The sequence below is a fragment of the Erythrolamprus reginae genome, chromosome 1 (genome assembly GCF_031021105.1).
Source record: "Erythrolamprus reginae isolate rEryReg1 chromosome 1, rEryReg1.hap1, whole genome shotgun sequence".
Taxonomy (NCBI): Eukaryota; Metazoa; Chordata; class Lepidosauria; order Squamata; family Dipsadidae; genus Erythrolamprus; species Erythrolamprus reginae.
In genome coordinates this window covers 376,451,373-376,465,108 of record NC_091950.1, presented here as the reverse complement: position 1 = coordinate 376,465,108, position 13,736 = coordinate 376,451,373, and the positions used below count along the sequence as shown (strand labels likewise).

The 13,736-nt window shown below is 40.0% G+C and overlaps 2 protein-coding genes across 5 annotated transcripts in view; one reads left to right on the top strand and one right to left on the bottom strand.

Annotated features, from left to right (window-relative positions):
- Window positions 1-3,409, bottom strand: part of DHX57 (DExH-box helicase 57) — a 47,243-nt gene extending 43,834 nt beyond the window's left edge. Inside the window, exon 1 of one of the 3 annotated variants that reach the window (XM_070734693.1) lies at window positions 3,190-3,409. The gene's annotated coding sequence lies outside the window, so the exon portion shown is untranslated. Of the gene's footprint in view, window positions 1-2,993 lie in introns of all 3 variants that reach the window. The other 2 variants (XM_070734691.1, XM_070734694.1) reach the window with 2 other exon arrangements.
- Window positions 3,271-13,093, top strand: MORN2 (MORN repeat containing 2). Of its 2 annotated transcripts, none has more exons than XM_070734703.1 (5): window positions 3,271-3,353; window positions 4,149-4,199; window positions 5,791-5,897; window positions 7,215-7,351; window positions 12,916-13,093. In XM_070734703.1, exons 1-5 carry the CDS (start codon window positions 3,347-3,349, stop codon window positions 13,016-13,018), a joined length of 405 nt encoding a protein of 134 aa, XP_070590804.1. In that variant the 5' UTR covers window positions 3,271-3,346; the 3' UTR covers window positions 13,019-13,093. The 2 variants fall into 2 exon arrangements, with proteins under 2 accessions (XP_070590804.1, XP_070590803.1); XM_070734702.1 differs by having other exon boundaries at window positions 5,755-5,897.
- The last annotated feature ends 643 nt before the right edge of the window (window positions 13,094-13,736 follow it).

Sequence of the window (13,736 nt, the reverse complement as noted above, 5' to 3'; positions counted from 1 at the left end):
GCCAATTGATTCCGTCTCTGAGTAGCTCTTCTCTGTCGCAGATCAATTATGGCTTGTGCATTTTCCTCTAAGGAATCCAGGCTGCTTGCTGGGGAGAGCTCCCCCTGGTGGGACTCTGGCTGTCCTCCCTCTTCTTCAGCCTGGGATTCCTCCTCCTCGTCTGTCTGCACCTCCTGTTCCTCAGCCTCTCCCTCTGAGCTGGAAACCGACAGAAGGTCAGCCGTTCCCGGAGGGGCCTCAGACGGAACCACAACAATTATTATGTTCCTTCAATATTATCATCTTATTAGTCGAATAATAAAAATACAATAGTATAGTTTTTCTGCTAGAAAAACAATTTGCTATTAAACAATAGGATATAAATGTAGAAATTAAAGGTTTAGTAGAGTATGCTGTATCAGTAATAAATGTTTGCCAGTAATATCTGGTAGAAGAGATAGGAAAATGGTTTATAATAAAGAACTGTGGAAAGAAAGAATGGAAAAAATCAGTAATAAATGTTTGCCAGTAATATCTGGTAGAAGAGATAGGAAAATGGTTTATAATAAAGAACTGTGGAAAGAAAGAATGGAAAAAATGCATCTTGAGCCTGTGTCAGACACCAACCTCGGCCATGCCCCCCCCCCCCCCCCGGGGACACACACACTCCAAGGTCAAACACAACCAGTGATGGGCTACCAAAATTTTTACTACCACACCGTGGAAGTGGCTTATGCATTTTGTTTCAACATCTTTCAGTGCAAATTGGGTGCTCTGGGATGGAGCTCCAAATTTTGCTAAAGGAAATGCATTCCTGACCATTCCCGTAGGAGCCCATCACTGAACACAACCCTGATGCTGCCCTCAATGAAATCGAGTTTGACATTCCTGTCCTAACTGAACATATTGATGTTCAATATTTTGTGGGGGGGAGAACATCAGAATTCATAGTGAAAATAGGAAAAACCATATAGAGAATTGTAGTTGGTGACTAGTGCACAAGGCAGCATAGTAGGACCAATACTCTTTATACTCTACAGTATATCAGTGTTTCCCAACCTTGGCAACTTGAAGATATTTGTACTTCAACTCCCAGAATTCACCAGCCAGCAATTGCTGGCTGGGGAATTCTGGGAGTTGAAGTTCAGATAGCTCCAAGTTGCCAAAGTTGGGAAACACTGCTCTATATAAATGACCTTTGCGATCACATTACAATTGACTGAGTTCTCTTCGCCGAAAAACTCTTCAATACCACCGACAACACTGGTACCCTCCAAAAAGATCTTGACTTTGTATCAGAATGATCAAACGTCTGACAACTCCAAATCTCAACCAACAAATGCTCTGTCTTACTCTGTCCTTGGCAAAAAGAATCAGAACACCAAATACAAGCTGAATAAACAAGACCTTGCAGACAACCCTCACTCTGACAAAGACCTTGGAATACTCATATCAAATGACCTAAGTGCCAAAGCCTACTACAACAACATTGCCAAAAAGGCTTCAAGAGTTGTTAAGCTAATCTTACCTAGATTCTTCTCTGGTAATATCACGGTACTAACCATAACATACAAAACATTTGCCAGACCAATCCTTAAATACAGCTCATCTGTCTGGAACTCACACCGCATATTGGACATAAATACATTAGAAAGTGTCCAGAGACACTTAATTGGAAGAGGCCTCCACTCCTCTACTCAAAACAGAATACCCTATGCAACCAGACTTGAAATTTTGGGCTTAGAAATTAGAAAGCTTATAACTACGTCGCCTTCGGCACAACCTAAGCATAGCTCATAAAATTAACTGCTACAATGTCCTTCCTGTCAACCACTACTTCAGCTTCAACCACAACAATACACGAGCACACAACAGATACAAACTCAAAGTGGAAACCCTCCTTCCCCCAAACTTGACTATAGAAAATACGGCTTTAGCAACAGAGTGGTTAATGCCTGGAACTCACTATCTGATTGTAGTTAAACTTTACCCTTAGACTATCCACAGATGACCACACCCAATTCCTAAGAGATAAGTAAGAGGCATGCATAAATACATCAGCATGCCTACCATCCCTGTTCAATTGTTCCCTCTTATCAGTACCCATTTTACGTATAAAAACAATATTATATCTATGTATATTACAAATAAGTACTTGACAAAAGAAATGAATAAAATAAAACTAATGCAGCATAAGTTTGTGAATTGAATAGCATTTAGACATAGACTTATATACCGCTTCACAGTGCTTTACAGCCCTCTCTAAGCCAGTGTTTCCCAACCTTGGCAACTTGAAGATATCTGGACTTCAACTCCCAGAATTCCCCAGCCAGCAAATGCTGGCTGGGGAATTCTGGGAGTTGAAGTCCAGATATCTTCAAGTTGCCAAGGTTGGGAAACACTGCTCTAAGCGGTTTCTAGAGTCAGCATTTGAAGTCAGATCTACTTCCCAGTGCCACTAATTTAAGAGGCCAAGGCTTCTGCAAAAAATGCTCCACTACAATTATTGTATAAAAAAAAAACCATATAGCATCACCTAAACACTATACATTTTAATGTATTTTATTTATTTGTCAAATATGTATAGGATAGTAGCAGTTTGTATAAGCCTAAGGAAAAAGTAACAATAAAAGAGGACAAAAGGACAGGGACGGTAGGCATAGTGGTGCGCTTATGAATTGGATTATTATATATTAAATATATTATTATATATTATATTAATATTATTATAAGTAATAGAGATAGAAAAGATAAAAAGACATTAGGACAGGGACGGTAGGCACGAAGGTGCACTTATGCATGGAGATGAAGAATTTCAATGCAATGCATAAGCGCACCACTATGATATATTTAATATAATAATGTTATTTTGCATTATATTAATATTATTATACTATAATACAAAATAACTTACTTACTTATAATACAAAATAACAGTACTTATATTATGTTAAACATACTACAATAATATATTTGTATGACAAATAAATAAATAAAGTAAATAAAATAAATACTGGCAGGCATCTCATATTCAGCGTTTCAAGAGATATTTTCAGGAAACTCACAGCCTCCCTGCTATTGTAAAACACCTTCCTCAATGCCTGGGATTCTCCACCCGTCTAAACTCGCCGTACATTTGCCCTCTTGTTAAAGGACTAGAAAGCCAACGGAAATTTCCAGCCTCAGTAAATCTCCTCCATGATAACAAACCTCGGTCTCTCCTGCTAATTATCCTTAACCAATACATCCGCTCCAGCCGGGAATCTCGATAGCCGAAGTCAACACCCGGCGGTCACCTGGAAGTAAAAAGCTTTTCTCTTCCTGTAAATCTTGTCGCCATAGCAACCGCATCTGCACTTTCCGAGTTATGTCCGGTGAGTAGCAATTCTAATGGAAATTATTGTTTAAAAACAAAAACACACACAAAAAAGGAAGGCGTTTCTTTATCGAAGTAAAAAAAAAAAGTTATATCAGTTTCGGTACGGGAAGAATTTGCATGTCTCCAGTGAAAGGTTGATGTGTCTGTTAACGTGTAGATGATGGTTTTGCATTCAAAAGATCAGTTAAGTGTAGAATACTTTATGGGTGACAGATGGAAGAATAAACTAAGCTTGAGCACATGACGATTCTCTCTCGCTCGCTTCTCTGTGTGTGTGTGTGTGCGTGCGTGCGTATGCGCGCGTATTTGTGTATGTATATAACAACAACCCTGTGAGGTGGGCTGCATTTTTAAATTTTATTTTATTGATTTATTTTGTCCATTACACAATGAGGGTTATATTGGGTATACATATAGTAAATACATAATGAAGGTCATAGAGGATATACTCATAGAAAAATACATCTAAGAAAGAATAGAAGAAATAGGAATAAAATACTGTATATCAATGAAAGAATAGAAGAAATATAGGAAAAGAAGAATGGTATAGGACAGTGTTTCCCAACCTTGGCAACTTGAAGATATTTGGACTTCAATTCCCAGAATATCTATGTACCAATATCATGTATATAAACATTGTTATATCTTTGTATACTTTGTATACTACCAATACGTACTTGACAAAATAAATAAATAAATAATAAATAAAATCTAACTCGTTCTCTTTATAGTTTATATTTAGGCTAAAGGATACTTTTAAAGATCAGTAAAGTATATTCTTTCTTAACAGGTTCGGAAGTTTATAAAATATCATTCATATTTCCAAATAAAGATAAGTATGGTAAATATTTACAGATGCTATATTATAATCTTTGGTGAAAGATTATTAAAATGTATACAAATTATTTCCAGTTTAGGCTGTATTGCACTTCTTCGCAATAATATTCAACAGTTTTTTTATTTTTGAAAAAAAAAAAAGGATTATGCTGTAAATGAGACAATAGCCTGAGCATTACACTGCAAATGAATTATTTTAGAATATGATCTACTATGCATGCTTGTACTGGTAGGATAAGCTGAGATGAGTTTGTTTTAAATATCAGGAAAAGTTGGATTGCCTCAGTTTTCTCTAATATATAATTTCATTCTGTTTGGGAAAGGTAAGAAAGTGGTGTAAGAAAAAACTCCAGGAGTTTTCACAATAAAGGCAAAAACTTTATTGTCAAAAAATTCAAAATACAAAAAGAAAAACCGATTATGCATAAAAGGGATCTCGGATCAAGCTTGCTGATTCCGAGACATTTTGTTACACAAAGAATCTGAATATATACAGTATTTACCAAAATCAATACCTCCTCCTTCCTTATGTCCATATTTGGAGTTGTTTTTCACAAAAGATATTACTTCATCCTCCTTCTTCTTCTGGGGTTTCCCCACATCATCAATCATTAATATGGCCCCCTTATGTATTCGGTTTATCTGGCTCTTTTTGGAGGTCGCTGTGCCCTGATCTTTAGTATCAAAACATTTCTTAGATTTTTTTAATATCAAAATATTTCCTGGAATCAACTTGTTTTTCTGCTCTTGCGGTGTTTTGCAAACTTTTCCTAGGAAGGCCTGATTTTTAAAAACAAAGGTTCACAAGTTTAAAAATTCAAAATGGTTTCTGAATTTATAGGCCCTAAATTTTTCTTACAAGTGGCTTTGAAGAAATTTCCAGTTAGTGAACATTTAGCTTCATTTAATTGTATACCCTAAAGTATGACATTTCTTGAATGATATTATCAAATAATGTTGCACTGTGAACACTATAGTTATTGAAAGCAGTATTGAAAATAAGATGTAGCATTAATCATAAAGCTGAGCTGTCAGGTTCAATCTTTTTTTACCATTTTTTTAATACTATAACCAAGGATAAACTACCTATAATCAATGAGTTTCCAGCCAATTCAATGACCATTGTTCTGATCCCATGCTATGGCTCTCATTCAGTAGTGGAGGAATTATGGAGAGGGCAATCAAACTGCAAAACTTTCTGTCAAGATTCCAGTAGAACTTCCCAGAGACTTAGCTCAGCATGCATTCTATAGGTTGTCAGTTCAAATTCAAACACTCAAGATGCATGATATACATGGTATGTTTGTATGTATGATTGGTTCTTTAAATTGGGGTTTTTTAGATTATTTTTAATATTAGATTTGTTTACATTGTCTTTTTGTTGTTAGCCACCCCGAGTCTGCGGAGAGGGGTGGCATACAAATCTAATAAATGAATGAATGAATGAATGAATAAATAAATAAATAAATAAATAAATGAATGAATACCATATGGCCAGATAAAAATTTTTATAGCATAGTAAAAACACACCACTAGTACCATTGAGTAACTTGTTACAGGGTTTTTTCCTCCTGCATTGTCTTTTGATTCATTAGATGGTGACTGTACAAGAACACCTGATGGAATTCTTGAGAGAAATGGATATGGAGTTCATACAACTGCAGGTGGAATTATTTATCGTGGAGCATGGAAGAATGATAGGGTATATTTGTTTTTAAAAAATATCTAAAACATGCAATAATTAAAGGTCTTCTATTACAATAATATTAAGTCAGTTCTGAGAAAAAATAGAAACTGACTGTACCAATGAATAATTAGTGAGCATAAACTCACATACTTTGGTGTGTGATACAAATAAATAGAAAACTGTGAATATCAAGGTTGAAGTAAGTGGAAGTAAAAGATCAAAAATATCAATGGGATTCCCTGAAAGTACTGTGGAACTGAAGAAAAATATAGATAGAGAACATTCAGTGACCAGAATTTGGAGTTGATGGGAAGTAATTGACTTAAGAAACCTCAGTGAATAAATAAAACTTGGGCTACAGCCAATTATAGTTTCATTTTACTGGAAAGTACCTTCATTTGAACATCTTGGAATCCTCCAAGCTGTATCTTATTTGATCTCACTGATTTCCTCTTAGCTTTTCATAGCAATTTTGTGTGGGGATTTAGGTAGATAGGAATGGAGAATCTGTGAAAAACGGATGTCCACATGTATGAAAATGTGTATGTACACAAATATACTCCCTTGCTATATATCCTGTATAAACGTAATGGTATCTTAGCCATCATCTTGTTTTAGTACAAGCAGAGCAAGTATATTGTTAGAACACTTAGTTGACTTTTCTGCCTTAAGCAGAATGATGAGTGAGAACTAATGATGGATCAAAATTTTCCTAATTGTTTTTCTCCTCCAAAAGCTAAAGTTGTAAAGTAAGGCAAGAGGTAGTTTAGTTATCTGATATGTTAGTTTTCTTGCTCTGAGACATCTTCAAAAGAGTGTAGATATAGTACAACAAAATCTGAAAGATTGTTTTGAATACAGATCATCCTACAGAAAATCTATCCATATGTTCACTAAGAGTCCACAAGGACTTGAGGGATGTGACTGCAATAAACAAGGATAAATTCCATTTCATTTTGCATCTACATAGTGTTGGTTTCACATAATTTAGAATAGATCATGAGGAAGAAAGTTTTTATTCTTTTTAGAGCACTGCCAAATGTTTTTAAATTGTAGAAGACAAATGTTTAATTGTTTATTATTTGTTCTAAAACATGTTTAGTTTGATTCTAAATTCATTCTTCTTAATATGCTTAAATGAAGTTGGTAGGGTTGTTTAATTTTCCAGCTCAGATTGTCTTGAAGAAAGCTATAAGCTGAACATTATTCAGCTGAACTTGTCCTGAGTTAATTATGCATAGGATGACTCTTTTAAATTTACTAAATTTAGGAAAATAATATTTGGAGTAATTTTATTAATAAATCTGCTAATATCGCTTTTTCTTAAATAAGATGAATGGTTTAGGAAGGCTAGAACATCCTTCGGGTGCAGTTTATGAAGGTGAATTCAAGAACAATAAGTTACATGGAATAGGAACTTATATATTTCCTAATGGATCCAAATATACTGGACAGTTCAATGAAAACAAGTAAGTTGAAAAAATTACTGTAAAAAATATCTTTGTACAGTATTAGAAATTTAGTCTTGGTTTATGTAACTTGGTTTATAGATGTAATCCAAAATATACTTAATTTGTTTCTGGCTTACTGTGTTGTGTCAGCCTCAAAAAAGCCTGGCTTAATTTACAGGCCATAGCCTAGCATTCTGTGTTAACCTATCTTTGTAGGTGAGTATTGAAGTAGACCCAGAGACAGGGTTTTGAGCAATCGGTACTTTTATTCAGCTCAGAGAACAAGTGACAGCTCAGCAAGGTAAAGTGACAATTCAGCGAGTACCGACTGACTCTGCCTGGAGAAACCGCTTCTTTTATACTTTTGCGGTTCCCGCCAAAGCTAGAGCCGGCCGCATCTGAGCCAATCAGGAGCGACTTCCTGCTTGGGCTCAGACAGCACTGGAAAGAGGAACAAACTATTTACAGAGTTACAAGGTAGCCATTTCAGGATACAACACCCCTCCCCTCATAGTTGGAATCATCCATCAAGAAAGCCATGTGACGAAGTCGTCCAATCGGTGAGGCCTCCGAGGCTCTCGCGCTGACCTGCGCAGTTCAATTTCTCCTTCGCCACTGACTGTGGAGGATGGCTCGCCGCTGTTCTCCCGGTGCGGCGGACTTGGCCTGGCAGGCCCAACGAAGGCTTCGGAGGACGAGGATGGCTCGGCGTCGCTGGATGGTTCCCCCTGGCCCGATAAGTCTCTTTGCGTGTTTCTTAGTTCGGGCAATGTACTAAAGTCTGTTGAAGGGGGAGAGTCCATGTCAGCGGGTTGTGGCAATTGATTTTCAGCTCGTTTCCGAATGTGGTCTATGTGTCGTTTCCACAAACAACCATCCTCTAGTTTAACAACATAAGTCTTGGGTGCGTTTTGCTTAACAATAATTCCCTTCATCCAGTTTACATTTCCATCAAAACATTTTACATATACATTTTGTCCCAAATACATTTCTCTTTCTGGTTTCATACACATTTGGTTATTATTAACACAGAACCTTGGATTTAACCTGTCTAATGGTGACCTCAACTTCCTTCCCATCAATAACTCTGCAGGGCTTACATGAGTGTGCGAGTTAGGGGTAATGTGCTGGGTTAGTAAGAATTGGTCCAAGTTTTGTTGCACATCCCCAGGGCCTGACCTGTGCAATGCCTCCTTTGCCACCCGTACGTAACGTTCTGCCAACCCGTTAGCCCAGGGCGAGTAAGGCGAGATGAGGGCATGCCTGACCCCTAGGCCATCTAGGAATAATTCGAATTGCCTGGCTGTTAGCTGTGGCCCATTGTCAGACACTAAGAGATCGGGGCAACCATGGGATGCAAACAGTCTGCTCAATACCTTGATAGTGGCACTTGTGGTTATGTTGTTCATAGCTATTATTTCCAACCATTTGGAGAAGGCATCAACCACTATTAAAAAATACTGAGACCCAACTGGGCCAGCAAAATCAATGTGGATCCTAGACCAAGGACCAGCAGGCTGTTCCCACTCAGCCGGAGTTGTTTTGGGGGGACTGGGCCTTGACTCTTGGCACGGGTCACACTTTGAAACCCAACTTTCAATATCAGCATCTAGCCCTGGCCACCATAAATGCCCCCTTGCTAGGCTCTTCATCCTGACAATCCCAGGATGGCCCACGTGTAACATTTTGAGTACCTTTTCCCTTAGGCGTTTGGGAATGATCACTCTATCCCCCCACAGCAAACAACCTTTTACATATGATAATTCAAGCCTTTTGTTTTTAAAATCACACAATTCCGGTTTAACAATATCATTTTGCCATCCCTTTAGAACACAGTTCACCACTTGTTTCAGGATTTGATCTTGCTGCGTGTGTGCAGCTACCTCTTTTGCTGTGGTTAGTGGGTTTTCCTCGAGTTCTATCATTAGCACATCTGTGGAAGGAACAGGGTCTTCCACTAAGTCTGCTATGGGGCATCTGCTGAGGCCGTCTGCATGATTGATTTCCTTCCCCCCCTTGTGGGTGAGCTCATACTGATACCCTGAGAGGAAAAGAGCCCATCTGATTAGTCTTGGAGACATAAAAGGTGGAGTGGGCTTGTTGGGGGCTAGCAGGCCTAGTAGGGGTTTGTGGTCAGTGACTAGCTCAAAGCTTCTTCCAAAAATGTAATTGTGAAACTTCTTCACCCCTGCCACTAATGCTAGAGCCTCCTTGTCTAACTGGCTATAATTCCTCTCTGTGCTGGTCATGGTTCTTGAAAAAAATGCTATTGGGGCCTCTGTCTTATTAGGTAGAACGTGAGCTAAGACTCCTCCTATGCCGTACGGCGAAGCGTCGCAGGTGAGCCTAATGGGTAGTGAAGCACTATATTGGACTACTACACTTTTCGAAGTTAATAAATTTTTTATTTGAGAAAAAGCTTCACGTTCAGTTTTCCCCCATGTCCAGCGGGCTTCCTTCTGGAGTAAACGATGGAGAGGCTCTGCTACTGTTGCCTTCTGCTTTAAAAAAACGGAATAAAAATTAAGGAGGCCCAAAAATGCCTGCAACTCATTCTTATCTCGTGGCTCTGGGGCTTCTCTAATTGCTCTCAGCTTCTCTGTTGTGGGGTGGATACCTTCTTTATCTATTTTATACCCAAGGAATTCAATACTGTTAGTTCCCCAGACACATTTATCAGGCTTGATTCGTAACCCTTTGTCCTGTAGCCTCTTAAGTACTTCCCTTATTCTTTTGTTCACTTGTTCCTGGTTTTCCCCTGCAATTAAGATGTCATCAAAATATGGAATTGCCCCATTTACCCCTGACAATAGGCGTTCCATGATGCTCTGGAATATTCCTGGGGCTATGCTTACCCCAAACTGTAACCTCGTGCATTTGAAAGCCCCCCTGTGTGTAACAATCGTTTGAGCGTTTGCTGTTTGTTCATCGACCGGAAGTTGCTGGTAAGCCTGCGCCAGGTCGATCTTTGCGAACCTTTTCCCCTCCCCCAGGGAGTGTAAGAGTTGTTGTACAACCGGGATGGGGTAGGGGTGGTGTTGGAGTGCCTTATTCAGGGTTGATTTGTAATCAGCGCAAACTCTTAAAGAGCCATCTGGCTTCAGGGGTGTCACTATGGGAGTTTCCCATGGCCCCTGTTCCACAGGGACCAAAATACCTTGACTAATGAGTTTGTCCAGCTGTATGTCTAGCTTGGGGAGAAGCGGAAGGGGGACCCTGCGAGGTTTCAGTCTAACCGGTGGGACCTTGGGGTCAATAGAGAAAGATATAGGAGGTCCCTTATACAATCCCAAGGTGGGGCTGAACACTTCAGGGAACTCTTTCACAAAGTTAGGCATATTATCACAGTTTACATTACACACACCCGAAATTTCGATCCCCAACGGTTCCATCCACGCTAGACCCAGCAGGGAGTGTTTGGCCCCCGTCACAATAAGCATGGGAAGGGTACATTTAACATTCTTAAATGCAATAGGTACATTTGCTGTTCCCAGGACCGAGATTACCCCCCCTTGGAAGTCTCTGATCACCAAAGAGGTTTGAGTTAGGTCAGCCTTAGACACATTAGGCATATATAGCTTAAATTTTTCCCAGGGCATGATGGTATATCTCGAGCCCGTATCCAGCTCCATTGAGCAAGGCTGGTTATTTAGTAACAATGAGATAACAATTTTAGCCCCCTTTTTGGTTGCCGTGTTATTCACGGAAAATTGAGAGTTACCTCTAGTGTAGTCGCGGTTAGCGGTTGAGTAGTTCCTTTGGCCCGAGTTGCGGAACGGTCTCCTTTCTCGCGATTGGGGGTGGTGGTTTTGAGGTCGCTGGTATTGTTGTGTGGCAAAAGTTTCTTCTGGTGCCGTTGCCCTGCATGCGATGGCGATGTGGCCTCTCCGGTTGCAACGGCGGCAAGTAGCGTCTCGGAAGGGGCATCGATGGCGCTGGTGATTTCCCCGGCAGCCCGCGCAGAGGGCTGGGTGAGTAGCTCTAGGGTGTCTCGGCTGGTCTTGCAGGAGGAGGCAGTTGTCCCCGTTGCTAGTTGGCTGGCTGAGGTCGTCTGTTCCCACGGCGCTGGGAGACTCGGCGTCGATTTTGGCAATGATTTCTCGCCTTCCGTGCTCTTTTAATTCTCTTGCCGCTGCGTCGGCTGCTTCCGCGGTCTGCGCTAATTTAATTACGGTTTGTAGAGTCGGCTCTTCTTCGGTGAGGAGTTTATTTCTCACTGTGTTGCTCTTCATGCCGAAAACCAAGGCGTCGGTGAGGCGAGCTTCCGGGTCTTTAAACTTGCATTGAGCAAGTACCGTTCGAAGCCGCGTTGTAAATTGGCTGATCGACTCGGTTTCTCTCTGAGCCATCATGTGGAATTGATGCCGGTAAACCATGGCTGGTCTGGTTGGTTTGAAATGGCTCGCTAGTTTCTGTTGAAGTACGTCCCACGCTGTGGTTCTTGCTTGTTCTGGTTCGGTGAGAGTTTGGGCAAGTCTACGGATCTCTGCGCCGCAGTAGTTGAGAAAAATAGCCCGTCTGCGATCGGCTCCGGCGTCCTGCATTCCCGCCGCCTCGAGGAAGATCTCGAAGGTGGCCATGTACTCGTCCCATGTCATTTTCTCGGGATCGAAGAGTTCCGGAGCCTGGCCGATCTGGATTTTGTCCATTTTGCACGCGAAGTTTCTTCCGTTCGTTCGTCGCCAGTGAAGTAGACCCAGAGACAGGGTTTTGAGCAATCGGTACTTTTATTCAGCTCAGAGAACAAGTGACAGCTCAGCAAGGTAAAGTGACAATTCAGCGAGTACCGACTGACTCTGCCTGGAGAAACCGCTTCTTTTATACTTTTGCGGTTCCCGCCAAAGCTAGAGCCGGCCGCGTCTGAGCCAATCAGGAGCGACTTCCTGCTTGGGCTCAGACAGCGCTGGAAAGAGGAACAAACTATTTACAGAGTTACAAGGTAGCCATTTCAGGATACAACAAGTATAATCTCTTCAGTTAATATTTCTAGAGTCAGTCATACTCTCAACAAGCTGTTTTTGAAGATGCTTGCCAAATATCTGTAAACTAAAATATCTGTTAACTATTTATCAGATAATTTCTAATATTGATTCCAGAGCTTAGTTTGAAAGACTTTAGTTTGAAAGCAAGTGATGCAGCAATTAACCAGGACTACACACTTCACTCAAAGTTCCATTATATAAGCAAGAATATAAGTGTCGCTATTCTACTCTGATCTTAAACTTCCAGGTGCTACATGCTTGATGTTCTCATGGCTGCAGTAAATCATTTTGGTTGATTTTAAAGCTCAGGAAGATGAACTTTTTTACTTTTTAAAAACTGTAGAGAAGATTTGGGGTCAATATAGCTGACAGGATAGGAATATTCCCATGTACCATATCTGAAAAAATACAAGATATTAATTTTTCTGTAGAAACTCCTTATAATATTTTATTTTTATATTTCATCTATCATTGTTTGGATAATTTTATTGTAGTGGTGGTGTTATTAGCAAATAGTGTCTCAAAATACTTCTAGGTTGTACATGATTTTGGATAGTTTATTGCTTTTGTTTAACCTACTTTTTTGTTTTTTTATCTCAGGCTGGAAGGGAAAGGAGAATTTACAGACACCCAAGGGCTAGAATGGGATGGCACCTTTCACTATACAGCAGCACCAGGGCTGAAGCTAAAGTTAGAAATGTAAAATGGTTTGGACTGATAGAGTGAAATCAAATCTGTTTTCAAGCAAATAGTTTTATATATATAGTTTAATGGAAAGAAATTACTATTTTAAAAAATAAAGTTTAAACAGGTAAAATAAAGGTCTATTATGATATTTTTCTCTTTATTTAATTGTACATATTGTATATATATATAATTATACATATAATTGTACATATAACATATTAATGTTTAAAAATGTTTTATAATAATTATAAAAACATGAATAGTTCAATATTAGCGGTTGAGATATTTGTGAAAAATAGGAAGTATGCATAACAAGGTAAATTTAACTGAATCAATATAATACATGTATATAAATAAGTAGTTTAAAGTCTGCCATTTTAATGTGTTTTCAATTACAGTGATCCCTCGATTATCGCGAGGGTTCCGTTCCAAGACCCCTCGCGATAATCGATTCTTCGCGATGTAGGGTTGCGGAAGTAAAAACACCATCTGCGCATGCGCACCCTTTTTCCATGGCCGCGCATGCGCAGATGGTGGAGTTTGCGTGGGCGGCGGGGAAACCCCGATCTTCGTCTGCTCGCTGCTGCTGCGGCCGCCCAGCAGCTGATCTGCTCGGCAGCGCAGCAGCAGCGAGCAGACGAAGATCGGGGTTTCCCCGCCGCCCACGCAAAGGGGAAAGCCCGGCTCCTCGCTGATGCCCCCACTCGCCTGCCCGCCCACCCGCCGCCCGCCAG

Bases quoted from the DNA above. Each gene is read 5' to 3' on its own strand.
- MORN2 (XM_070734702.1), top strand. The intron at 4,200-5,754 runs GTAAATATTTAC...AACTTGTTACAG, and splicing joins TCCAAATAAAGATAAGTATG to GGTTTTTTCCTCCTGCATTG. The intron at 5,898-7,214 runs GTATATTTGTTT...TTCTTAAATAAG, and splicing joins GAGCATGGAAGAATGATAGG to ATGAATGGTTTAGGAAGGCT.